At 37.5% G+C, this 26,976-nt stretch overlaps 1 protein-coding gene across 2 annotated transcripts in view; it reads left to right on the forward strand.

Annotated features, from left to right (window-relative positions):
- Window positions 1-11,107, forward strand: part of LOC103045140 (WSC domain-containing protein 1) — a 52,689-nt gene extending 41,582 nt beyond the window's left edge. For both annotated transcript variants that reach the window (XM_022681094.2, XM_049466996.1), the window contains exons 6-9: window positions 1,189-1,360; window positions 2,625-2,789; window positions 5,684-5,884; window positions 8,717-11,107. In XM_022681094.2, coding sequence (XP_022536815.2) covers window positions 1,189-1,360; window positions 2,625-2,789; window positions 5,684-5,884; window positions 8,717-9,069 — 891 coding nt within the window. In that variant the 3' untranslated portion in view covers window positions 9,070-11,107. The remainder of the gene's footprint in view (window positions 1-1,188; window positions 1,361-2,624; window positions 2,790-5,683; window positions 5,885-8,716) is intronic.
- Window positions 11,108-26,976: the final 15,869 nt, after the last annotated feature.

Genomic DNA, 26,976 nt, shown 5'->3' on the forward strand with positions numbered 1-26,976 from the left:
TTTTGATTTTCAAAGATACATTTTGAGTTCAAAGATACATTTAGATTTTCCCAAATTATTTTAATTACTGTGATATTTTACCACGACAGCTAGTGGATAACTTAAGCTTTACCTCAGCTAAATAAGAAGACAATATTAGAAATATTATGTGAAAATAATATGATTATATTCATGGCTGAACATGCAGCAGCAAGTATCTTCAGTCCACTGAAAAACAGTATGAAACAGTAAGAAGTGTGTGATGTCAATGAAGTAAAAAGTTTTTTTCTTAAAGGGGTGGTGTTATCCCAAGATGACAGGATGGACAAGGAATTTTTGGACATATTTAAATATAGTTTTTTTTTTTTCCTTTTTTAATGAAAATAAGTAAATAAATAAATTATTAAATACATAAACTAATTTTAAGAATGTCTTTAAACTTAACAAAATATTATTAAAAATGTCTTAATGGCTTATTTATTTAGTCATTTATTCAAATGTTTACCATTTTCTCCCAATTTGTCCATTCAGCTGCTACTCAGCTGTATATCTCCCATCTGAATACTAGCACATGCCTCCTTCAAAACATATGAAGTCAGTCACTGCGTCTTTTTAAACTGCTGCTGATGTTGCATTACTGAGTGGCATCACAGTGCACTTGGAGAAAAGCACAGCAGCTCGGTTCTGATACATCAGCTCACAGACGCCCTGTGCTGATCGACATCACCCTTTGGAGTGATGAGGGGAAAGAGCGCCATCTACCCACCCAGAGAGAGCAAGGCCAATTGTGCTCTCTAAGGCTCTGGCAGCTGATGGCAAGCTGCATGACTGGCATTCGAACCAGCCATCTAGCTTAATGTCTTATTTAAAAATAATTATTCAACTATTCAACCTTTCAGTACTGTGAACATTGCAAATGCTAACCCTACACATTACAGAAAGTTTTATAAAAAATATGTACAAAATGCTCTTTACAGTTAACTTTCATCTGTTATGTGTAATATTGTGTTCATTCATAGAAACATGTATAGATAGATGTATTGATACACAATACACAGTGTTTGTATGAAATTTAAACAGCTACACTACAGACACAATAGGCACGTTATATAGATATTGACCCATATAAAACACATACAGCCCTGAGCCCAACACAGCACTCACTTTCTCTCTCTCACTCACATTAATGCAGAATCTCTCCCTCATTAGGAGTTTCCTTTAGCCATGCTGAGCAGACCAGACTGCTTCTGTGGCTATTCCACTCCACACTTCTCCCTCCACGAGCCGGTGGATGAAGAACACTGCGCCCTGGTTAACAGCAGCCTGCCAACCTCAAAACCCAGTTCATATTTCCTCCAGGTCTACCAGACGCCCGTGCAGGGTAAGAAACAGATGGTGAAATTCAATTTAAAATGCTTGAAATAAGGCATTTCTGTGTAAAATTTACCGTTACATAAACTGATGTTCCAAAAGTCATAGGACAGAAGTATGTCATAAAATCATGAACTACAGCTCTGGAAAAAAAAAAGAGACCAATTAAAAATTATTAGTTTCTTTGATTTTTACCAAATTGAAAACCTCTGGAATATATTCAAGAGGAAGATGGATGATCACAAGCCATCAAACCAAACTGAACTGCTTGACTTTTTGCACCAGGAGTAAAGGCATAAAGTTATCCAAAAGCAGTGTGCAAGACTGGTGGAGAAGAACATGCCACGATGCATGAAAACTGTGATTAAAAAACAGGTTTATTCCTGTTCTGGAACACTGATACCTATTTAAATAAGTTAATAAGTGAGGTGTTGTCTTGTGTCTTGAGTCTTGTGAGGTTGAACACTGACTGTTCAGGGTGCTCAAGGCAATTCAACCTGAAATGTCAAAGTTTGAGTGAGGCCTGTGTCATAATAGACAAATAAACAGAAATCACATTCACATTTACTGCATCAGACTATTCCATTGGTCAGTGCAGTGTTATTTAAATTCTATGGAATATGGTAAAAGTTATGGGACACAATACTACAGAAGTTACTTTTTTCCCATGACTTTTGGCATATCATATGCCATATCATATGCCATATATTGATGTTTTGAATAGAGATTAGGGATGTGCAATGTCATATTATACACAATAATATCACCAACATTTCTGACACAATGAAAAAAAATGGTGATATTGATTTTTGTTGTTAGATTACTTTATTCTTGATAAATGTATTATTATTATTATTATTATTATTATTATTATTATTATTATTATTATTATTATCATTATTATTACTAATGTATACTAATTCAGTGTCTTGGAACTTTACTGGTAATGAAATACAGTGGTGGGAAAAAGTATTTGCCCCCTACATATTCATTTTATTTTTGCTTTTTTTGTCAGTGTGTTCTAAGTTTCTATGTTGTTCTGTTTTGTTTTCTTATTTTGTTAATGAAATACTTGCAATTGCATCTACCTCTGCATTCGTCCTTGGAGCCATCTTGACATAAACCCTGTCTGGGAAACCAACCCTCTGTATTTAAATTTAATTGAGGTCTTTTGATTGGAGATACTCCTGCCTTCTCCAGAGTGTTCTTGACTCAAGCTTTTTTTATCAGGAGCTCTCAATAACAATAGTAAAAGTGTTTATTCATTCATTTAGACTCGAGATGCACAGAGAGGAAGTTCCTGCCTGAGAAGTCGAGTTGGCTGGTGGCTCTGTCTAGTTTCCCTGGAGCTGGGAACACCTGGGTGAGGCACCTGATTGAGCTAGCGACCGGATTTTACACAGGCAGCTACTACTTCGATGGAACCCTTTATAACAGAGGTAAAAACTTGTATTCTAATGTTTTTTTCTGATGATTTTGCTGTATAGACCTTGTATAGGTACAGCATGCTCAGGCTCTACTTGTACATTTACTTGTAACACTGATTTGTTGGGGTGTCACGATTCTCTAAATCCTGGATTCGATTTTATTTCCGATTTTACAGTCACGATTCGATTCTCGATTTTCTTTTTTCTTTTTTTTACAGCAGAGAGGCCTATGCCAGTTTTAGATTAGTCTATGGTCACTCATTGGTTTGATTCATCAAACCTCAAAATTCTGTAACACAACACTACAGGCACTAATGGTCAAATTTAAATAATTTAATTAAGATATATATGTAATGCCATCTAGTGGCTTTTTTTGGTAGCAGCAGTGTGCAAATAACAAAATAAATAATAAAACAAATACTGAAACAGTCATGTAAAAATAAAAGAACAATTAGAGCCTTAACAAACTGAACTCTATTGTACTGTAACAGTTAAACATGAAAAATAAGACTTTAAGACTTTTTCAGTCCCTGAGAATGACAAGTTTTTTCTTTAACAAAGAAAAAAGGAGATAAAAGGAGATATATAACTTTATCTCCTTAAGGTACGAAAACTATTAACATATTTGAGGCTAGACAAAACAACTGTTATTTTTATATTTTCAAGTTTTTCTTTAAGAAGATGAGAATGTCCACATTCTCTGGAGAAAGGGCTGCTCTTTGAGCTACAGTGTGCTGTGCCATTTGCGTAGCGCGCTGCACCATTTGTGGGAGGGATCCTCTTTTTGACTTTGATGCTCGAGACCATGACATAATTTTGACCGATTTCGATGAAACATCAAAATCGTGACACCCCTACTGATTTGTAACGGGGGATTGCTTCAAAAATTCATAAAAAAGCAATTTTTATGTAATAAATGTTCAGATTATATTATTTGTCCTATAGGTGCAATTTGTAATGCATAGAAAGAAGCTCAAAAGCACAAAAGACTCCACCTGGATTTACAGTAACTAAGTAAATAATGTGGAGTTGATGCTGCAGTTGGTCTGCAGGTCTAGGTTCAGCAACAGTATGTGCTGAAAGAATGAGGTCAGCTGACTACCTGAACATACTGAATATAGACCAGGTTATTCCATCAATGGATTTTTTCTTCCCTGATGACACAGCCATATTCCAAGAACACAATGTCTGCATTCATGGGGCTGGAATTGTGAAAGAGTGATTCAGGGAGCATGAGATCATCATTTTCACACATGGATTGAGAGAGTTCACCACAGAGTCCAGATCTTAACCTCATTGGGAATCTTTGGGATGTGCTGGATGGAGAAGACTTTGTGCAGCGGTCAGACTCTGCCATCATCAATGCTGCTGCAAGATCTTGGTGAAAAATTAATGAAACGCTGGATTAAAATAAATCTGGTGATATTGCAGAAGCTTATTGAAACAATGCTACAGAGAATGTGTGCTGCAATCAAAGCTAAAGGGGGTCCATCAGTACTTATAACCAATCAGTTCTTAGCATTTAGGAGCTGGGCTGCCCTGGGGAGGAAAGTTATCTTCCTCCTCTATATACAGGGGTTGGACAATGAAACTGAAACCTGGTTTTAGACCACAATAATTTATTGTCCCGATGGACAGTTCTGGTGGAAACAGGAGAGTTAAGTTGCACATTGAATTCTGTCGTGATTTGAGCAGCCGTGGTTTTCTGTTTTTTGGATACAATCCGGGTTAGCACCCAAATATCCCTTTCAGACAGCTTCCTCTTACAGCATCCACAGTTAATCCTGTTGGATGTGGTTCGTGCTTCTTGGTGGTATGCTGACATTACCCTGGATACCGTGGCTCTTGATACATCACAAAGACTTGCTGTCTTGGTCACAGATGTACCAGCAAGACGTGCACCAACAATTTGTCCTCTTTTGAACTCTGGTATGTCACCTATAATGTTGTGTGCATTGCAATATTTTGAGCAAAACTGTTAAAGCTCTTACCCTGCTAATTGAACCTTCACACTCTGCTCTTACTGGTGCAATGTGCAATTAATGAAGATTGTTCAGCAGGCTGCTCCAATTTAGACCTCCCACACTAAAATGACAGGTGTTTCAGTTCACGAGAAGTGTCCTACAAAATCATGTAAGCTGACCCCACTGCTCACTGGTCGCATAATGTGGTAAGAGAACAAATAGATTGTGAAAGTGTAAGATAGCAATGAGCATCATGACAAGATAGGGCCCGTGGAAATCTCCTGCCTCTCTGAACAACTTCCTTTGTTCTTTAAAGCATTCCAGCGAAAAGTCCTCTAAGCTTTAAACCACTGACTGATGAAAAATGATGAGCTGTTGACATTACGATTCATTTGAGCGGGCAAATATAGAATTGAGTGGGTCTGACATTGAAGTAGCTTCAATCTAGTATGGATTTTTTCCTAATTGACTCATCACTATTCATCGCTTCACACTTGCTCTTTAATTTTCTGTTTATTTTAGCTCGGCTCCCACCGACTCACTGTTTGTCATTTTAATATGCAGTTTGTAGGCAAGACTAACCTTCAGCCCACTTTCACTCTGCAGACTCTTTACTTTAAAGTCAGAACTTTCTCAGTAGTTGTGTGTTGAGTTTTCATTATAGAATTTGACCTGCCTTGAAAGTCACACTATGTTTTTTTTTTTGTTTTTTTTTTTATCCGTCACTAGCTTGACAAGCATTTGAAGCGTTTGGTGTTGGTGGTGTCGGTGGGTGGAGTGGGGGAGCTCATTCCTTTGCATTTGTGTTTCCTTTTTAAAGTATGTGTATTTGTGTGTGTATCTGTGTGTGTGTATCTGTGTTTGGATTGTGATATGGAGCTGAGTGTTCACCACATGGTGTTGGCTCCACATCCTAAGCTTCCATTCCCTCCTTCTGTGCAGGCTTCAAGGGCGAGAAAGATTACTGGAAAAGTGGACGGACCATCTGTGTGAAGACGCACGAGAGCAGCAAGAGGGACATAGAGATGTATGACTCAGCCATCTTGCTCATCAGGAACCCCTACCGCTCCCTCATGGCCGAGTTTAACCGCAAGTGTGCCGGCCACCTTGGCTACGCCTCTGACCAGCACTGGAAGAGCAAAGGTATCACTGCCACACAGCAATCATTCACTGGCAACAAGATCTAATGGGCTTTACCCAGAGTGCCAAAAAATCCCATTCACCACTACCTGGATCAATGCTGTTATCCCTCAGTAATGCAAAAGGCACTAAGCCAATTTTAATGGATTTGCGAAATTTAATTAAGCACAACCGAGAGAAATAAGGACTGAATAACTCTTGATTCTGTAGAAAATAAGACGTTTTAATCATTGCGGCTTTGAGAACTCTGAACTGTGCAGAAAAGCGAAAAAAAACTTGTCACTGAGTATCATTTAAAACTCTCTTTTTGTAGAGGAGAAGCTTTCTGATTTTTTTTATTTAGATTTCTGTAACATCTTTTGATTCTTTCAAGATTTTTGTTTTTGAGGATGTTTTTAATTGAGAACTTTAATTAAAGATTGTGCAAAAAAATAAGACTAGAATGATTCCTTAAGTAAGGTTTTTTAGGGCTGTCTCCCAATGGAGAAGTTTGGATTGTGCAAAAAAGAAAACGAGTTTCACAGATTGTCAGTGAAAACTCTCTTTTTTGTAGATGAGAATTTCTGTTTGTTTTTAGTAAAATCTTTTACTATTTTAAAGGAGAATATTTTTAAGGCTGTTTTCCCTTGACAACTCTGGATTGTTCATAAAATGAGACTCAATTAATTTCTCAAAAATAAATATTTAGGGCTGTTTCCCAACTAAGAACTCAGGATTGTAAATAAGACTCAAGTCACTATTTTTCATTGACCTCTTTTCCAATATAGGGCCAAATGGTTACTAATACAGCACTGTGCTGTTCCGGATTAGAGTAAACTCGTAAAGTCAGTTGTGGATTTTTTTGTGATTTGCTATGTTGCTAAATCAGGATCTTATGTGTCAGCTCTTGTCATCAGATGTGGCTGGGATCAGATTCTTGCCCTGAAATCACACATTTTGCAAGTAAGCATGCTCATTTAAACAGAGTGTACTAACTACACACAAAATTAAGAACTGTGAGGTTTCTCAACAGCACACCAGTGGTGGTAGCATGCTGGCTACAGACAGGTCTTTTCCTATAGTGCTACCATTGTGTTAGCATGTCAGGTACATTTTAAAACCTCTTGCGCTGTCAGTGAAAGTTAATGTGAAGTAATATTGGGCCATTTTTACTGGTCCATGCTATATACTCTATATACATTGTCAAAAAAAAAACAGTTGCACCCAGAATGAACTGACGTATGATGTCACTTAAGGCAATTAAATTAAACACCTCATGTTGCAGTGTTTTGATTCTCGACACAAGAAGTAGAAACACAACGTTGTCTCTGTGTCTGTGTAACTGTGCGTCTACACCGAACACGATAAAATCACTCTGTGTCGCCTGTCCACCAGGCGATGAGTTGCTTGGGGGCGTGTCTCACTCAGAAGGAGCTTTCGCTGGTGGGCGTTTTCCAAACACGGGCACACATACAGCAAGGGTACAGAAACAAGGGTTAGCCTATCTAAACAATTTCTAAGCATTAAACAGTCGTACAGACGATTCACAAACAATAAATACATTTTCTAACTATTATTGAGTACAATTATTTAACATAATTATTTAATATTATAATAGATGGATTTCCTTAAATATAATACATTATTTTCCTTAATCTATTAAATCATTCTCTTAATTTGTATATGTATTTTACATAATTAAAAAAAAATGTTAAATTAATGTAATAAATAATTCCTTGGATGTAATTAATATATTTACTTAAATATAGTATATCATCCTCTTGATTTAATAAACAATATTTCTCTTAATTTAATAAAAAAAAATCCCTTAGCTTTAATAAAACTTTCTGTAAATTTGAAAAAAAAAAATCCTCAGTTTTAATATATATTTTTCTATTAAATAAGGGAAGGATGTAAGGATTTCCTCCTGGTTAGTAGTATCGTGGAGCAGCTGTTGGTAAACGCAAGGTAACCACATGGCCTCCATCCACATGGTTGGGCACGTGCTTGTAAACGCACACGTGGAAAGCTGTGCATTCAGTCCAGCACAGTTTTGCACAGATATTTCCAGTTACAGCTGAATTCACACTTTTAATCCCAGAAAAACGCTCTCATTTACCCTTTAAAAAAGATTACTGTTGTTTTGCTGTTTTCCTCGGGTTTTGAGAGCTCGGCGCTGACTCAACTCCTGATCGGCCTGGATGCGAGAGTGCACGGATGGTGCTGGGGCTGGGGCTGGTGACGTCATGGGCCCTGCATTGTTTAATATTGCGATATATTTAGTTAAAAAAAGAACATTTGCAATGTCTTTTTTTTTTTCCAATATCGTGCAGCCCTAGGCCTCATCCAACATTGCCACTACAACATTAGCAGGTGGACAACAGCCACAGCTGTAGTTTGGTCCCAAACTCCTTATTGTTTAAATATCATTGACGATTCTATGCAGGTGGTCTAGTGAATCTAGGTTTTTCTAGGTTAACTGGGTGTTTGGAAGGTGGCAACACAAGATACTCCCCATGTCATTAAGCCCTCCCACCGTATGGTTCCATTAGTAGCCACAAGTAGCCCAGGTAGCTAACCTTCCTGAGAAAACAGTGTCTGTGCAGAAAAGCTACGATTACTGTTTCACCCTTCGATTCTGCGCTGAAATAGAGGCCATTGAGAATATAAGAGGGCCATCACTGAGAACATATTATTATTTATCATTCAGAACTCCTACAGAATTTGCAGAAAATATGTCATTCATCATTTACAACCCCTCGATTCTGAGAATCTGAGAAGAGCACTCATTCAGAACTCTTGATCTGTTTTTCTTTTTTTCATTAAGAAGTCTCATCTGTCGTTGTTTTTCTGCAGAGTGGCCGGAGTTCGTGGGCAGTTACGCGTCCTGGTGGGCGTCTCACGTGCTGGACTGGCTCCGCTTCGGCCCGAGGCTGCTGGTAGTTCATTACGAGGAGCTGCAGGAGTCGCTGGTACCCAGGCTGCGCTCCATCACCACCTTCCTCAACGCCACCGCCAGCGAGGAGCGCCTCCTGTGCGCCGAAAACAACAAGGATGGACACTTCAAGCGCTCCGGCTCCCATCGACCCTCTTTTGATCCCTTCACCCCTGACATGAGGAGGCTGATTGATGGTTATATCGGCGCTGTGGACCAGGCTCTTAGAGCCAGCAACCATACAGGCCTCCCTCAGGAATACCTCCCGAGATGATGAGGGTTCTGGATATAGACTGGACATAGAACTACAGTACACGTATACATACATACACACACTGAACCTGGCCCTCCAGGTCGAGGGGATCAGGTATTGCTGCCAAGATCTCAACAATGTCCCATTCAAGATTTCAGGAGTTGGACAATGAAACTGAAACACCTGTCATTTTAGTGTGGGAGGTTTCTTGGCTAAATTGGAGCAGCCTGGTGGCCAATCTTCATTAATTGCACATTATTGCACCAGTAAGAGCAGAGTGTGAAGGTTTTGCAGTTTTGCTCAAAATATTGCAATGCACACAACATTATGGGCAACATACCAGAGTTCAAAAGAGGACAAATTGTTGGTGCACGTCTTGCTGCTGCATCTGTGACCAAGACAGCAAGTCTTGTGATGCATCAAGAGCCACGGTATCCAGGGTAATGTCAGCATACCACCAAGAAGGACCAACCACATCCAACAGGATTAACTGTGGACGCAAGAGGAAGCTGTCTTCAACTGTCTTCAACTCTCCTGTTTCCACCAGAACTGTCCATCGAGACAATACATTATTGTGGTCTAAAACAGGTGTTTCATTTTCATTGTCCAACCCCTGTATATTATATATAATTGCTGTCGGAACAAAACCTTATAGTTCTTAGATCTATTCATATTAAGTATGTGAATCTACAAAAGTCATTTACTGAATATTTGGCAACCAGAATTATTTGTCCAAAAATTACAAAAAAAAGCACAGTTTAAAATAAAAGACCTAATGATTTATTCAGAATAATGACTTATTAATAACTTATTAATAAGTCATATTGTGCTTTTTTTTCCAGAATTATACTGGGTATAGTTTTATACTGGTTTGGCTTTCTTGAGTCTACTAGTACTTGTGTGTTTAGTTACAGTTGGGTTAAGCTAAGGTAGTTTGATATCTGAGGGAGCTTTTAGCCTAGCACAGATCTCCGTTTTGCCCTCCATGCATTTTGCTTTTTCATGTACCAGGTAAATATATATTTTGAGGCCGTAAACATACAGCTCTGGAAAAAATAAGAGACTACTAAAAAATGATAAGTTTCTTTGATTTTACTAAATTGAAAACCTCTGGAATATAATCAAGAGGAAGATGGATGATAAAAATCCATCAAACCAAACTGAACTGCTTGCATTTTTGCACCAGGAGTAAAGGCATAAAGTTATCCAAAAGCAGTGTGTAAGACTGGTGGAGGGAAACATGCCAAGATGCATGAAAACTGTGATTAAAACTAGAACTCTTAAAACTTTATGAATATTAACTTGGTTTCTTTGCATTATTTGAGGTTTAAAAGCTCTGCATTGTTTTGTTATTTTAGCCATTTCACATTTTCTGCAAATATGCAGAATGCTCTTAATGACAATATTATAATTTGGAATTTGGGAGAAATGTTGTTTGTAGATTATAGAATAAAACAAAAATGTTTAGTTCACTCAATTAATAACCTATAAATAGCAAAATCAAAGAAACTGCTTCAGAAACTGAAGTGGTCTCTTCATTTTTTTCCAGCACTGTATATATGATGAGACAAGACGCAAGAATTTTGGCACAATCTTGGAATTTTGGGTGTTTTTACACCCATGCACACATGTGCACCTATTATAAAACTATGCCCAGAAAACACAGTTTGCCATTCTAGAGCTCATTAATAGTCAGTGTAAGATTTTTTTTTTTATATATACAACACATTTTGGACCATTTTACTGGTCTATATGTCAAAAATATAACAGACAAATAGGGCAGAACATGGAAGGTTTTGTTCTGACAGCAATAAAATATACAGTACTAACATACAGTAAGTCCCCAGCTTTGTATTAAGGGCTTTGTTGGGTCCTAAATGTGGTTAGTGAAGGGATTTGAAAATTCCACACTTTATGAACTATTTTCCAGTGGAGACTTGCCATTGAAACAGAACGTGATCGTGTTTAAATGCTGCAGAGAAGATTTATAAAGGATTACATCTTGTGAGATTATGATTATGATTAAAGGTGCAGGGAAAATGTCTGGGATTGACTCATGGCTCATGTCATCATGTGTCATTTTGTAGACTTTGGGACGTTCATGAGAGTTTAATTTCACAAACTTTCCATATCAAAGATGTTTTTCTGTGTAATTAGATCACTATAGTGTTTTAATAAAAAAACAATATGACACAAACTTTAGTGTTGGTATGAATAACAATAACAAGGTTTTGGGAGGAGGAACATGCCTGAAGCACCTCCCATTTCCAATCTAACATCCTATGAATGCCCTGGACTTCTCTTACACATCATGATGGATTTTAACATCCTTCCACTGCCCTATCTCCTTTTTTTGCATGGACAATTTTAGCCAGATGCTGCCGGTCACGATCATAACCTCCCACTGTCCTGTCAACTGTGAGTGGTAATAAATTCTAGAATTATTCCAGTGCTCACATCAACCTGTCCATTGGAAACCTACCATCAAGCCTTATTCAAACTCCCTTAACTCACAGTTCCTTGCCAGTGTGAAATCTCACTCTTACAAGATAACACCTCACAACATATGCACACATACACTGTCAATCTGGAATGTCCACGTGACACTGCCGGAAATGGAATGCTCCATCAATCTGGCACCTGCCATCAGGCCTCCCTCAAACTTCTTTAATTCACATTTCCTTGCCAGTGTTCAACCTCACTCTTACAAGATAACACCTCACAACATATGCAGGTATACACTGTCAATCTGGAATGTCTAGAAGACAAAGTCAGAAATTGAATGTCCCATCCATCTGGCACCTGCCATCCCCTTAATTCACATTCTTTTTGCCAGTGTTCAAACTCACTCTAACAAGATAACACCTCACAGCATATGCATGTATAGACTGTCAATCTGGAATATTCACATGACACTTTTGATCGGAAATGGAATGCCCCATCTAATAATTCACTTTTTTTTTTGCCAGTGTTCAACCTCACTCTTACAAGATAACACCTCACAATGTATGCACGTCTACACTGTCAATTTGGAATGTCCAGATAACACTGTCGAAGACGGAATACCCCATCCCTCTGGCACCTGCCATCCCCTTAATTCACTTCTTTTTTTTTTTTTTGCCAGTGTTCAACCTTACTCTAACAAGATAACACCTTACAACGTATGTACATATACACTGTCAATCTGGAATATCCACATGACACGGTCAGAAATGGAATGCTCCATCTGTCTGGCACCTGCCATCCCCTTAATTCACATTTCCTTGCCAGTGTTCAACCTGACTCTTACAAGATAACACCAATATAAAATCAATATGGCACCTTCCTTTAGGTCTTACTCAAACTCCATTTATTCACATTTACCTCACTCTTACAAGATAACACCTCACAAATTATACAGCTACGGGCATTCCCAAGCCGTCTCCTGAGGTAACACATCATGATCAGTTTGCATACGGAGTATTGCTATAGGCTATATGTACAGTTGCAAGAAAAACTATGTGAACCCTTTAGGATTACTAGGATTTCTGCATAAATTGGTCATTAAATGTGTTCTGATCTTCATCTAAGTCACAACAATAGACAAACACAGTCTGCTTAAACTAAAACTACACAAATAAATATATGTTTACATGGTTTTATTGAACATAACATGTTAACATTCACAGTGCTGGGTGGAAAAATTATGTGAACCTTTGGAATTAATAACTGGTTAATGCCTTCTTTGGCAGCAATAGGCGTATTTTCTTCTGTTGAAGCCGTTCGGTTGTTGATTTAGTTCTACGTTTTGGGTCATTGTCCTGTTGCATCATCCATCCTCTGTTGAGCTTCAGTTGGTGAACAGATGGTTTTAAGTTTTCCTGCAAAATGTCTTAATAAACTTATGAATTTATTTTTTTTATTGATGAAGGCAATCCGTCCAGGCCCTGAGGCAGCAAAGCAGCCCCAAACCATGATGCTCCCTCCACCATGTTTCACAGTTGGGATGAGGTTTTGATGATGGTGTGCTGTGCCTTTTTTATCCACAAATGGCGTTGTGTGTTCCTTCCAAACAACTCAATTTTCGTTTCATCTGTCCACAGTATATTTAGCCAGTACTGCTGTGGAACATCCAGGTGCTCTTTTGCAAACTTCAAACATGCGGAAATGTTTTTTTTTGGACAGCAGTGGCTTCCTCCGTGGTGTCCTCCCATGAACTCCATTCTTGTTTAAAGTTTTCCTTACTGTAGGATTTGTTTGTCAACAAAAATGTTAGCATGTGCCAGAGATTTATATAAGTCTTCAGCTGACACTGAGCTGAGGATTCTTCCTCACCTCATTGATCATTCTGCGCTGTGCTCTTACAGTCATCTTTACAGGACAATCACATTTAGGAAGAGTAGCAACAGTGAGGAACTTTCTGAATGTGTAGACTTCATCTGTCTTACCGTGGACACATGAACATCAAGGCTTTTAGAGATACTTTTGTAACCCTTTCCATCTTCACGCAAGTCAACAATTCCTGGACGTAGGTCTTCTGAGAGCTCTTTTGTGTGAGGCATGATTCACATCAAGCAATCTTAAAACTGTGGTGTGTGTTTTCATAGAGCAGGTCTGCTTTAACCAACACATCCAATCAATCTCATCACATCCTGGCTCCAATTAGCTCTTAGAAAAGTCATTAGCCAAGGTGTTTATATACTTTCCCCCCCTCACTTTGAATGTTAACTTGCGACCATCTGTCCACCAACTGAAGCTCAACAGAGGAGGATGATGCAACAGGACAACGACCCAAAACATAGAAGTAAATCAACAATTGAATGGCTTCAAAAGCAGAAAATACGACATACTTTTTCCACCCTGCACTGTGAATGTGAACATGTTGTGTTCAATAAAACCATGCAAACATATAATTTTTTGTTTGGTTTTAGTTTAAGCAGACTGTGTTTGTCTATTGTTGTGACTTAGATGAAGATCAGAACACATTTAATGACCAATTCATGCAGAAATCCAAGCAATCCCAAAGGGTTCACATACTTTTTCTGCAGTATTTGCTGTATGGAAATGTATGTTACAGCGATTTCTATTCTGATAGCACAGGAACAAGGTGCTCTTAAGTGTCAGCTGAGTGAGAGAGTGGGCTGTCACTTGTCAAGCATTAAAAAAAGGAGTGATAAATGCAACACTCTCTTCCAAGAAATGTCAGCAGCAGCGCGAGATAGAAGGTAGAAAGAGCTGTTGTCAGAAACCTTCCCTGCAGACTTGTGTCGTCCAATTTGGAAAACAGCATCTCGTAACAGAACCGACACAAACAGTGCGGTCCATCTCCGCTGTACAGGCATCACACAGGAGCGGTGTGATCATTCGCTCTGCCTAATGAAAGCACCTTTAAGCTGCGTCTACACTCGCCAGAGTGATGCTAGCATCCCTAATCCTGGCTGAGCTGATTACCTCAGTGACAGCCCGCTTCAGATGTGTCTGACTTTAACATCCTGTAACACTGCGTGACAGCGCTGTCCTGATTAGACAGTAAACAGCCAAACATTATCTCACACCTGGGATTTGATAGACAATTTGCAGCCAATCTAAAAGTGTTAAATTGGTTAGAAGGAAACAGCATCCTTCAATCTTATACGTGAGGTTCATTTACAACATCTAATGTGGGTTTATCAGTCTCTCTCTGTCAGGTAGAATACAGTTAATGTAAGACTATTATTGTAATTATACACAGAATACCAGTGTATAAATGATATCTTCGCTGTCCTATAAAAAACACTTATCTCCATTTTTGAAGATTTTTAGTTTACTAGAGAATTTAAACAGAGAAACTGTCCCCTACATTGTGCATAATTTCTTGATAAATGGACCAATAAAAACATTTAAATATTCCCTGAAATAAACTCTTTTTACATTGACTCCCATTGAAAGTTTAAATGTTTTTTTTCTGTCCTGTAAAGTTGCTGTTTTGGCGATAAGTGTTTTTCATTGGACAGCAACAATATACATGTTCTGAATCAGTTTATTTGATTTTGCTATGTATACATATATGTATATGTTTGAGTAAAATGAACACTGTTGTTTTATTCTATAAACTATGGATACCATTTCTCACAAATTCCAAATAAAAAATATTTTAATTTAGAGCATTTATCTGCAGAAAATGAGAAATGGCTGAAATAACAAAAAAGATACAGAGCCCTGAGATCTCAATTAATGCAAAGAAAAGTCCAGAAATCAATATTTGGTGGAATAACCCTGTTATTCCCTGAGGTTCACAAACTTTTAAGCACCACTGAATATTGAATAGATAGTGGATCTATGTGCAAACAATAGGTATAGTATATATACATATGTATGCAAAAGCACACCTCAGGAGACTCTGTTTGTGGCGTGCTTGCAGAAATGGCTTCTTTCGCATCACTCTCCCATACAGCTTCTCCTTGTGCAAAGTGCGCTGTATTGTTGACCGATGCACAGTGACACCATCTGCAGCAAGATGATGCTGCAGCTCTTTGGAGCTGGTCTGTGGATTGTCCTTGACTGTTCTCACCATTCTTCTTCTCTGCCTTTCTGATATTTTTCTTGGCCTGCCACTTCTGGGCTTAACAAGATCTGTCCCTGTGGTCTTCCATTTCCTTACTATGTTCCTCACAGTGGAAACTGACAGGTTAAATCTCTGAGACAACTTTTTGTATCCTTCCCCTGAACAACTATGTTGAACAATCTTTGTTTTAGATCATTTGAGATTTGTTTTGATAAGCCCATGATGCCACTCTTCAGAGGAGATTCAAATAGGAGAACAACTTGCAATTGGCCACCTTAAATACCTTTTCTCATGATTGGATACACCTGGCTATGAAGTTCAAAGCTCAATGAGGTTACCAAACCAATTTTGTGCTTCAGTAAGTCAGTAAAAAGTAGTTAGGAGTATTCAAATCAACCAAATGATAAGGGTGCCCATACTTTTGCACCGGTCAAATTTTGGTTTACTGCATATTGCACATTTTCTGTTAGTACAATAAACCTCATTTCAATCCTGAAATATTACTGTGTCCATCAGTTATTAGATATATCAAACTGAAATGGCTGTTGCAAACACCCAAATATTTAGAACTAAAAATGATTAAGATTAATAGGAGTGACCAAACTTTTTCATATGACTGTATTTAAATAGAGTAATATTCTTTTTTTAATGTATTTTAAAGAATGACACTTGTCTTGATTTCACCTTTAAGTGTATCTACAAAAAATGTTCTGAAGACTCAGTACTCACAATTCAAATCACATTTTTCTCTTAGCTGACATGACATCTAACATTACCAGCTATTCCAGTACATGGAGAACTTTAACATGCAGTGGTTTACCCCCTGCCACAGAGAGAATGCTGTGTTCTCTGTCTGCATTATGAATGAATTCTAATGGCTTCCCCTGCTGTGTTTTCCTCCAGGATCCGGACTGAGGTCATCACCGAGGTTCACGCATGGAGAGCCTGTGACAGATTAATCTGCAAATGAAAAGGAATTTATTTCGATGCTCATGTCGAAGACGACCATAATGTGTGTCTGTGTCTGTGTGAATGGGAGAGAGAGAAAAAGAGAGAGAATGTGAGCATAATTTGTTTGTTCCAAATCCACACTGTAGTGTTTCTTATTTGTTGTAAAGTTTCAGTCCCCATTGGCCTTTCAGCGATTATATTCTATGAATTACATCTTTTTATTCACTATAACATGTTTATCAAGGAAGAATGATGGGTACTACTACTGCTTATGCTGCTCTGTAACAAAGAAAAGGTAAATAAAGGCCTCAAGATACATTAAGATGAATCATAGAGCGCTAACAATATTTTGATGGTAAGAGAAGATATGATTTAATAAAGCTGAATGAAGGATGTTACACTTACTGTACATACAGTAGCATCTTTCTATACACCCAGGGACACTTTACAATCGCTTCTACAGCTCTGGAAAAAGCATTAGCAGCTAACCGCTAGTCACCCGACAGAGCTACACTGAGGAACCCTGAGTGTTCTGGTAAGCCAGGGAGATATTAGGTAGCGGTTCATCCCATGTAGCTTGTTTTAAAACAGTAAATGGGCAGACTACAGTTCGATATACTCACCAATGAATGGCAAAAGAGCTAGTGCTTAGCCTGGTTAGCGGCTAATGCTATTACTGCTTCAGCAGCGCTAGCCAGGGATAGCAGAAGGCTACTGGCAGATAATAGTCACCTTTGAATGGCAAAAGAGTTAGCGTTTAGCGTGGTTAGCGGCTAATGCTAATACTGCTGGAGAGCTAAACTGAAACTTTTTTAAAACTAAACCTTTTTATAACTGTACTTTAGTAGAGTGGCTTTACTGCTTTTCACAGCCTGACTGGTAAAATTCATACATAAGACACATTGGATTATAATGCACATTGAAGATTTTTTGGTACAATTAAAGGATTTTAAGTGTGCAAAATACTGAAAATTGTGAAAAATACTGAAAATGTTTGTCTGGAAGATGAGAAATGTGCCCCCAGTCCCAGTAAGGTCCTTCTTTGTTTATGGCTAATCAATAATATCTAGAATATAATCAATAATTAACAAAATACTACTCAAATCAAATTGATTTGTATATTGTTTTTTACAGTCATTATGCAAAAGGTATTTGTAAAAATCCAGTAATAATACAAATGCAAAAAAAAAAAAAAAACATAAAATATATAAATGTAGTCAGTAATAAAGGGTGGCAACTGAATAAAGGATCTGAGGCAGGTAGCAGTAGCTGTGGATGTAGAGCAGATGGTCTGAGGCAGGTAGCTGGAGACGCTGACGGTCCAGAAATACAGGGTAGCAGGAGACCCCACCGGTCAGGCTTCCCTCTGTGTCAGGCTGGACAGGTGGAGCATCATTAACCTGGAAAAATATAAACATATGGAATCATTTTAGATGTATGGATTTATAGAGTCTAGAGAATATACACAGATTATCAGATCCAGGTCAGATTAAAGTATGTTCACTGTATAGCGTAAACTGTGATTCAGTGATGCTCTGATTTAAATACAGGACTGAAAACAAATTAAAAAAATATATATATAAATATATATATATATATTGATTTTTATCACACTGTTGGATATGACATTTTTTTTATTGCACTTTTGCCATCAACTCTTCAGTGTTACAGTTTAACCAACGACCTTAAGCGTGAGTTGTTTGCTAGTTAAGTATCTGAGAGCACCAAAACACTTCCAGACACTCAGCTACCATGTACAGCCCTGAATCAGAGAGCTTGTCCTCTCACTGGTACGAAACATTAAAGTGTGTGGAGTACTGCATTAGCAGCGCTGCTCTCAGGATTATGGAGATAAATGTGGGAGGACAGTTATGAAGAGTGTAATAATTTGAAAGGGCATGAACACAGCTTGTTTTAAGCATGAATGTGACAGAACACACAATTTGAGGCTAGATAACAGTAACAGCCACTGTTACGCTACTTAACTCTGAGCATAGTACAATTCAGTACTAACCAAGTTAGACCAGATCTGATCTGTCTAGACCAGAGACTGTGTCGCCATTCCCATTCATTCAATGAAAAAGAAGCCAAAATCTTCCGCCATGTAGGCGATCCTGAAATCCGAGTCTGCGCAGTAGAGACTAATAGAGGGAGAAAGACTCTGGAGAGACAGCCTACTCATTTAAATAAGGGCTGCCTAGAGGTCACAGGCTGTGGAGCGGAGCTGACGGTCTGTTATTGGTCCCACCCATAACCAGCCCTTTTACAATAGCCACATCTTTTTTTAATAGAGCTGATCAACGTTTTGCCATTGAAACCTATGGGGATGGGTGGGGTTACACAGCTTTCTTCAACCGAACAGCAGGGGGCGCCCGACCTGTGGTGGCTTCACTTTTGAGAGACGATGCTCTGTCCAGCTATACACAGTCTATGGTCTAGACCTGACCCTAACCTTCACCCTAAACCTTAACCCTATGTCAAGAGATGTACTTGCTGTTTGGCCATGTGGATGTGTTTGTAATGGTTCACATATAAAATAAGAGACCACTTACAAATTATGAGTTTTTTGGATTTTACCTTTAAATTAAAAACCTCTGGAATATAATTAAGAGAAAGATGGATTCAAGCTGAACTACTTGAATTTTTGCACCAGGAGTGGCATAAAGTAATCAAAAAGCAGTGTGTAAGACTAGTGGAGGAGAACATGCCAAGATACATTAAAAACCAGAATTATTCCACCAAATATTGATTTCTGAACTCTTAAAACTTTATGAATATGAACTTGTTTTCTTTGCATAATTTGAGGTCTGAAAGCTCTGCATCTTTTTTTTTTTTTTTTTCATGAATTTACATGAATGCTCTAAATTACAGTAATTTTATTTGGAATTTGCAAGAAATGTTATCAGTAGTTTATAGAATAAGAAAACAATGTTCATTTTACTTAAACTGATTCAGAAACATGATATTTCATGTTTTATCTGCTCATCCCAATTTTATTTAGTAATGTACATTCATTACTGCATTTCAGACTTTCAACACATTTAAAAAAATGTTGGGATGATAAAGCATTTACCAAATGTTTCCATTCCTTCGAACAATACTTACAATATAATTAGGTAATCATGATACAAAGCAATGATGTTTTTTGTTGGTATTTTGTTCTATTTTTCCTGAAAACAAATCTTGCTGTTTGTAAAAGTATGGCGTCATTATTGTGTATTTCGTTTCAAAATTCTCCACACACTCTCTGTTGGGGACAGTTCAAGACTGGAGGCAGGCCAGTCCAGAATCCGTACTCTGTCTTGTTAAAAACTGCATGAATGTCCCTAGTAAAAAAAAAAAAGTAGATTTAAGTATACTAAGCTTTATTATGCTATAGTGCACTAAAGTGTTCTTTATAAATCGGTATATTTAAAGAGGGCTAAAATGGAACAATTTTTTATACTTATTATACTTTAATTGTATAAAAATAGTACAAAAGTCTTACTTAAACTGTACTAAAATGGAACTATTTGAAATATATTTAAGTAACATTTAAACTTACTACTTCATGTATGTAACCCCATATTTTAAATATGCTTACTGTAAAATTATAACACATTTAATAAGTATTACAACTGTATCACTATTTATTATACACCAAGTATATTAGGAATGTACAAAGACTTGATGTTAAATATATGTGATCTATTTACATTAGCGTACAAATATGCTTCTTGTTCCTAGCACAATTCTAATATACTTTGTTGGGTATAAAAATATATTTTAATATATTTTGCTACAATTTTAGTGTTAAAAACGTACTTAATATTTTTAATTAGTAGTAGTAATTTAATTTACTTTCTAAAAAGTTACATGATACATTGTACTTTAAGTGAACTACTGTAACAGTTGTTTTTAGCACACTTTGCTAAAAATGTATAAAAGTATAATTGGAAATAAGTATTTTAATATTAAATTACATTAAACTAAAACTAAAAACTTGTATTTTTTAAATACACTATAATGTACTTTAAAAAACAAAGTTTGATCAAAGTTTATTTTCAAACATTTGATGAAAGCATAATATTAATGTACTTTTATTATATTTTAAGTAAGTAAATAAATCTGTTAGTATTAAAACTGTTAGTATATTTATAGCATACTTAGACATTTCTCAATATGATTTAAGTTCAATTAAATATATATTTTTTTTCACCAGGGGTCTTTGTAAACATGTGTTCCTAGAGGTAGCATATGTTGATCCAAGATCTCTGACACACCCCTCTAATATAACAGATCCTGCCGTTTGGACTTGTTGCTGATAACAGTCTGGATGGTCCTTGTCATCTATGTTCTGAAGCACATGGCATCAGTTTTTTTTTTTTTCCAAAAGATCCATCTCCAGTGTGTGATGGTCCATCAGAGATGTCTCCAAGCCCAGAGAAGTCTGTTTATTTGACTGTTGACTTTTAGTGTTTGTTAGCAGTGTTAGCATTAATCGCTGTAGCGATAACCAAAGAAGCAAAATTTATGTTGGCTGATTGATTACAGTATAAGTGGAAAATTGAGTATGTTTTTTTTTTTTTTTACCAAATAATTAGGGAAAGAAATGTTTTTTTTCTTTGTGAATAGGGCTGTTCCCCATGGTTTCATTGCTAACACACTCAAAACATAAATAAATGGAGCAGTTGTGTGTCCTTTTTATTGTTGAGAAAAATATCAAATACTGAATTTAAGCAAAACCTATCAGAGGAAGTTTCCTGCTGACTTATTCAGGAGTCGTTCAGGCTGGTGGCCGGCCATTTGTCTTTCTGCTTGAGACGCAAGCTGCCTGGAGCAAGATGGAAGCTCCTTAATTGCTCTTCTATCCTTCGGCTCTTTGGAGAGTTGAAACATGGAGGAGCTTTGCCGTTTTATTCCTAGAGAAGCCGACGGCTTGCGGCATGCTGATCTTTCATTCACAGTCCTTCTCACGGTGCACTTCATCCTCTATGGTGACACCTTATCCCTTAACCTCATAGTGTAGCCCTATATACGCACTCTCTGGAGATTTGAACAGTGCGTGGTGGGATGTGAAGCTCTTTTAAGTCATGCGCAGGACAGTGCCAGGATATTTTTCGGTTGTCTTGGTCATCTCTCATCGTATAACGAACCCCTTTAAACTCTTTCACTTTAAAAACTACAAATCTGTAATCACTTTAATCATAGATTAATTTAATATTTGTAGCAAATGCAAGAAGAATACCAGTACAAGAAACAGCATTTTGAAGAGACAGAGTCTCTTAGAGGCAAGATGGGATGAGTTTCACTAATCTGAATTTTTTCAAAAATATGATCCTCAGTGTAAAATGAACAATTAACAATTTTAAACAAATTAACAATGTAACATTTCCAGATATCTTAACATCTAAGGCAGGGGTCGGCAATAGGCAGCCCACGGGCAAGATGTGGCCTGCATGAAACATTTGGCCTGTGATGTTGTTTGAACTGTAATGAACGATTATGCTTCTCTGGTGAGCTTTTGTGTCTGTAGCACTTGGCGTAATTTTATGTTCCTATGTTCTCGTTTTTTCGCCTGTTCTTGGGCTCTTTATCTCCTAATAAGGGCGTTATTTTTCCTAGCCATGTCCCAATTCACAAGCCGGGGCAGCATAGTGTATTGAACCACGACCCTGACGACACGGGTTCGATCCTGCATGAGGAGAAGTGTGTTTATTTATTTTTTCCCGTCTTCTTGGGTTTACCTGCTTTGAGATCAACTGTTCTGCAATTGGGTTCAACATCCCTCTGGGCTGCAGAGCTACTAGTCTGTAGCACTCCATCCCATTACACTACACATTTTCCAAAACAATTTTTATTTTTTTTGGAAAATATATGGCCCCAAACTTAATTGCAGACCCCTGATCTACGGTGTGTAATGTCATTATTACTGGTTGATGGTGATCTTCGGACCCTGCAAAAAAAATGCACTGCATTAAAAGTTAATTTTGCACTGGAAATCATTGCATGGGCTCAGGAACATTTCTACTAATCATTGTATGTGAGTGAACACAGTTCGCAGTGCAATACAGAAGTGAACGTTAAAGCTGTATCACGCAAAGACAAAGCCAAATGTCAACACCATTCAGAAACGCCACCCTCTTCTCTGGACCAAAGCTCATTTAAAATGACCTGAGGCAAAATGGAAAACACTTTGATTAGATGCATCACAAGGTTATTCATATTATAGAGGTGGACCAATGTAGTGTGAGGATTGGTAAAATGCAGTATAGTCACCCAGACTGGGAATTGAACCCCAGTCTCCCACATGATGTGATGGCTCACTAGCAGGTAATGGTGTTATCCACTGCGCCACACCAGTCAAGTAATTTTTTTTTATATTACTTTTTAATTACATTTTACACGGGATTTGTAGAATCCTGTGGAATTGTTTGGTTAACATGGAGGAGCTTTGTGGAACAATTTCAGAAATATATTTTGAATATCCCACCAACAACAGTATATAACATTATTGGATGCTAGTGATCTTCGGACCTTCAGGTGGCACTGTAAAGCTGCAAAGTAACTGTGTTTGAAGTAAATTTTGTGTACACAGACAAGATCCATACATGCGGAATATATAAGCCCTGTTTTCTTTTTTTTTTTTCTTTTTTTTTTTATAATTTTATTTCTAATTTTTCCCATTTTCTCCCTGATTTACACGGCCAATTACACAACCCACTCATTAGGACTCCCCCTATCACTAGTGATGCCCCAACACACCAGATGGGTGAAGACTAACACATGCTTCCTCTGAGCTGCTGCTGTTGCAGCATTACCGAGCAGCCAGCACGCTTGGAGGAAAGCACAGCGGCTCGGCTCTGATACATCAGCTCACAGACGCCCTGTGCTGCAGACATCACAGTAGGAGTCATGTGGGGAGAGAGCGCCATCTACCCACCCAGAGGGAGTAGGGCCAATTTTGCTCCCTCTAACGCCGGCAGCTTGATGGCAAAGCTGCATGAGCTGGGGTTCGAACCTGCGACCTCCTGCTCATAGTGGCAGTGCTTTAGACCGCTGGAGTGATGGCGCCGTAAGCCCGGTTTTCTTTACACAGTTAGCTGACCGTACTTGTGGCTACAGAATCATTGGTCTGGAAGGCTTATTAGCATGTGGACCAGTTAATTGGCTCCATGATTACAGATGTGGTCTAATAAGATACTGGGTTTTGTCACTAGAAGGTAAAAGTAAAAGTGATTTTTCCACTGTCATATGAAACACTTTATGGTGAGTGATCACTGACTGCTAGACATGCCTCTATAAAGCACTGAAAGGGGATTTTACAGAGATGACAGACGAAGAAAGGGGGCGCATCATTGAACTGAAAGAAGCAGGGTGGTTGTTTTGACAATTTGTCTGACATACAGCTCTGGAAAAAAAAAAAAACAATAGACCACTTAAAATGATGAGTTTCTATGATTTTACTGAATTGAAAACCTCTGGAATATAAAAAAGAGGAAGATGAATGATCACAATTCATCAAACCAAACTGAACTGCTTGAATCTTTGCACCAGGAGTAAAGGCATAAAGTTATCCAAAAGCAGTGTGTAAGAGAACATGCCAAGATGCATGAAAACTGTGATTAAAAACCAGGCTTATTCCACCAAATATTGATTTCTGAACTCTGTGAAAATATTTTGACAATATTTTTATTTGGAATTTGGGAGAAATGTTGTCAGTAGTTTATAGAATAAAACAACAATGTTTATTTTACTGAAACACATACCTACACTGAAAAAAAAATATGAGGACAATTTACTTAAAAAGGTTTCACAACTTTCTGCATTTGATTTTTTTTTGAGTAAATTTAATTTCAGATAATTTTTTTAACTTCAACTCGTTGTCAAGATTTAAATGTTACATAGAGTAAATAAGTGAACTGAACTTCAGTCAATCCTTTCTTTTAGTAAACTTTACTTAATTTATTTTTGCTGAATCAATCCTTTCTTTTAGTAATCTTTACTTAATTTCTGCACACAATATTACCTAATTACAATTACTTAATTTATTTAATATTACTCAAATAATTTATGATACATGATATATTATAATTCCTAAAAATTAATACATCCATGTGTTGAGACAGGGTAATATGTGTGTGTTTTAATTACAAATATTTAAATTTCAGGAATTATAATATATTATGTATCATAAATTATTTGAGTAATATTGTATAAATGAAGTAATTGTAATTAGGTAATATTGTATGCAGAATTAAGTAAAGTTTACTAAAAAAGAAAAGATCGACTGAGATTCAGTTCTCTTATTTTACTCTATGTAACATTTAAGTCTTGAAACTGAGTTAAAGTTACTTAAATTTATCTGAAATTAAATTTACTTAAAAAAAGCAAAAGCAGAAAGTTGCAAAACTTTTTTAAAGTAAATTTTACTCATCATTTTTTTCAGTATATAAATAGTAAAATCAGAGAAACTGATTCAGAAACGGAAGTTGTCTTTTAATTTTTTTTCCAGAGCTGTGTAAGTCATCTGAGAGCCAGCCTCTATTGTCTTTATTTGCAGTGCTGTCATGGATGAGAAACTTTGACTTGTGATTGCTTTCACATTTGCGTCATCTTTGTGTTGCAAGATAGAGGGTCTAGTTTTTGTCTAGTAGAGAAAAAAGATAGAGGCTATATCCTGGTGTGTGGAGAACATACTAGCAGAGTGTACTACAATATATGCTGCTTTTCACACAAAAAAAGAAATGGAGAAAAATAGAGAAAAGCTTAAAACAGATGAAACAACCCAAAAACTCACAGTACTCACATTAAGTTAGCTTGCTAGCAGTTTGGCCCTGCAGTGGATAGGTGGTCCAAGGTCAAAGGGTTAAAGTATATTCTTCTGAGAAACTGTGGTGTATTGACGTTTCTGAAATGAGCATCAGATGCTGGAATGCTTGCAATCTTCTATTCATGAAGATTGACTTTCAGAATACCTATAAATACAGAACATCGATAGTACCGCTACAGGCTAGTTAAAAGTCAGTGTGTGTGTGTGTGTGTGTGTGTGTGTGTGCTTTAATATGCATGGCATGTTCTGGCCTGCTGACCTCCCAGCTGGCAGGCATGATACCTCTAGGTTGTCAGATTCCCTCAGGTACTTTTAGTGCCGCTCACACTCAGGCTTAGATGACACCGCTGACATGAACTAATTGCTATGACCGCAGTTGAACAGATGGGTGCTTCATATTAGAGCCTTCACTGACCATGCATAGCCCTGAAGAACATATGGTCATGTGGCCATGTAGAGTGTCTTATCTTTGCCCAAAATATGTTCGGTTTGTGGGAAACATATATATATATATATATATATATATATATATATATATTCTTCGTATAGACCACTGTTTATTATAAACACATTGACAAAAAAATGGACCATGGAAAACTAGGCTTATAGTAATGTAAATTACTACCAGCATGGTCTGATTGGACACAGGCATGGTATCCCAAGTTGCAAAAATTTATTTCTGGGAGGTACCCCAGACCTGGACTTAAACACCACCCATCCCCTGTTTACAAAAAAAAACAACTAACGCACATACATGGTGAAATGAGTTTTGATGGGAGCCATGATGCTCTTGCATGCATCCCACACAGGAGGGAAAAATCACTGCCCACCCACACTAAAAACTGATTGGCTGATTCATAGACATGTTGTGCATGCACTTTATGAATGTGCGCACAACGGGAGCGCCTTTCTCTTCCTCTACTTTTCTTTCACACACGTGATTGTTGGAAAAAAGTTGATGCACGTTTGTGTTCACTATTGGGCTACTCGTGCTAGATTTCGGGAGATTTTATCTGACTTGCGGGTATCAGGAAGCCGTTATTGATATGCGGTAGACTCCCTACATAAAGATGTCTGCACAAGGTTTTCCCATAACGCATAACAATGCTTTGCTTTCTGAGCTGTATAAAGTCTCTCAGAGGCTACTTTATACAGCGCAGATAGTGTACCTCTTGGTGAGAGATCATTGACTGCTAGACATGCCTCTATGATGCACCTCAAGACATTTTACCCAGTTGACAGACAAAAGAAAGTCACACCTAGTAGTGATATGAGGGACAATAACAGCTTAGCAATATGTGCAGGACAGTATTTATACCCCTTGAACCTTTTCATATCAAACTTAAATGTATTTTATTGAGATTTTAAGTGATATGCCAAACACAAAGTAGCACATTGTAGTGAAAAGCCCCTTTTACTTTGAAACCACTACATAAAATCCAGTGCAATAAATTGTCTTCAGAAAGTCACTTAATTAGTTAATAGAGCCCAGATGTGTGCAATTTAGTCTCAGTGTAAATACAGCTGTTCTGTGAAGGCATTAGCGGTTTGTTTGAGAACACTAGTGAACAAACAGCATCATTAAGACAAAGGAACTTGCCTGACAGGTCAGAGATAATGTTTAAAGCAGTAATAAAAACAA

Source organism: Astyanax mexicanus, chromosome 18 (assembly GCF_023375975.1).
Source record: "Astyanax mexicanus isolate ESR-SI-001 chromosome 18, AstMex3_surface, whole genome shotgun sequence".
NCBI classification, from domain to species: Eukaryota; Metazoa; Chordata; class Actinopteri; order Characiformes; family Acestrorhamphidae; genus Astyanax; species Astyanax mexicanus.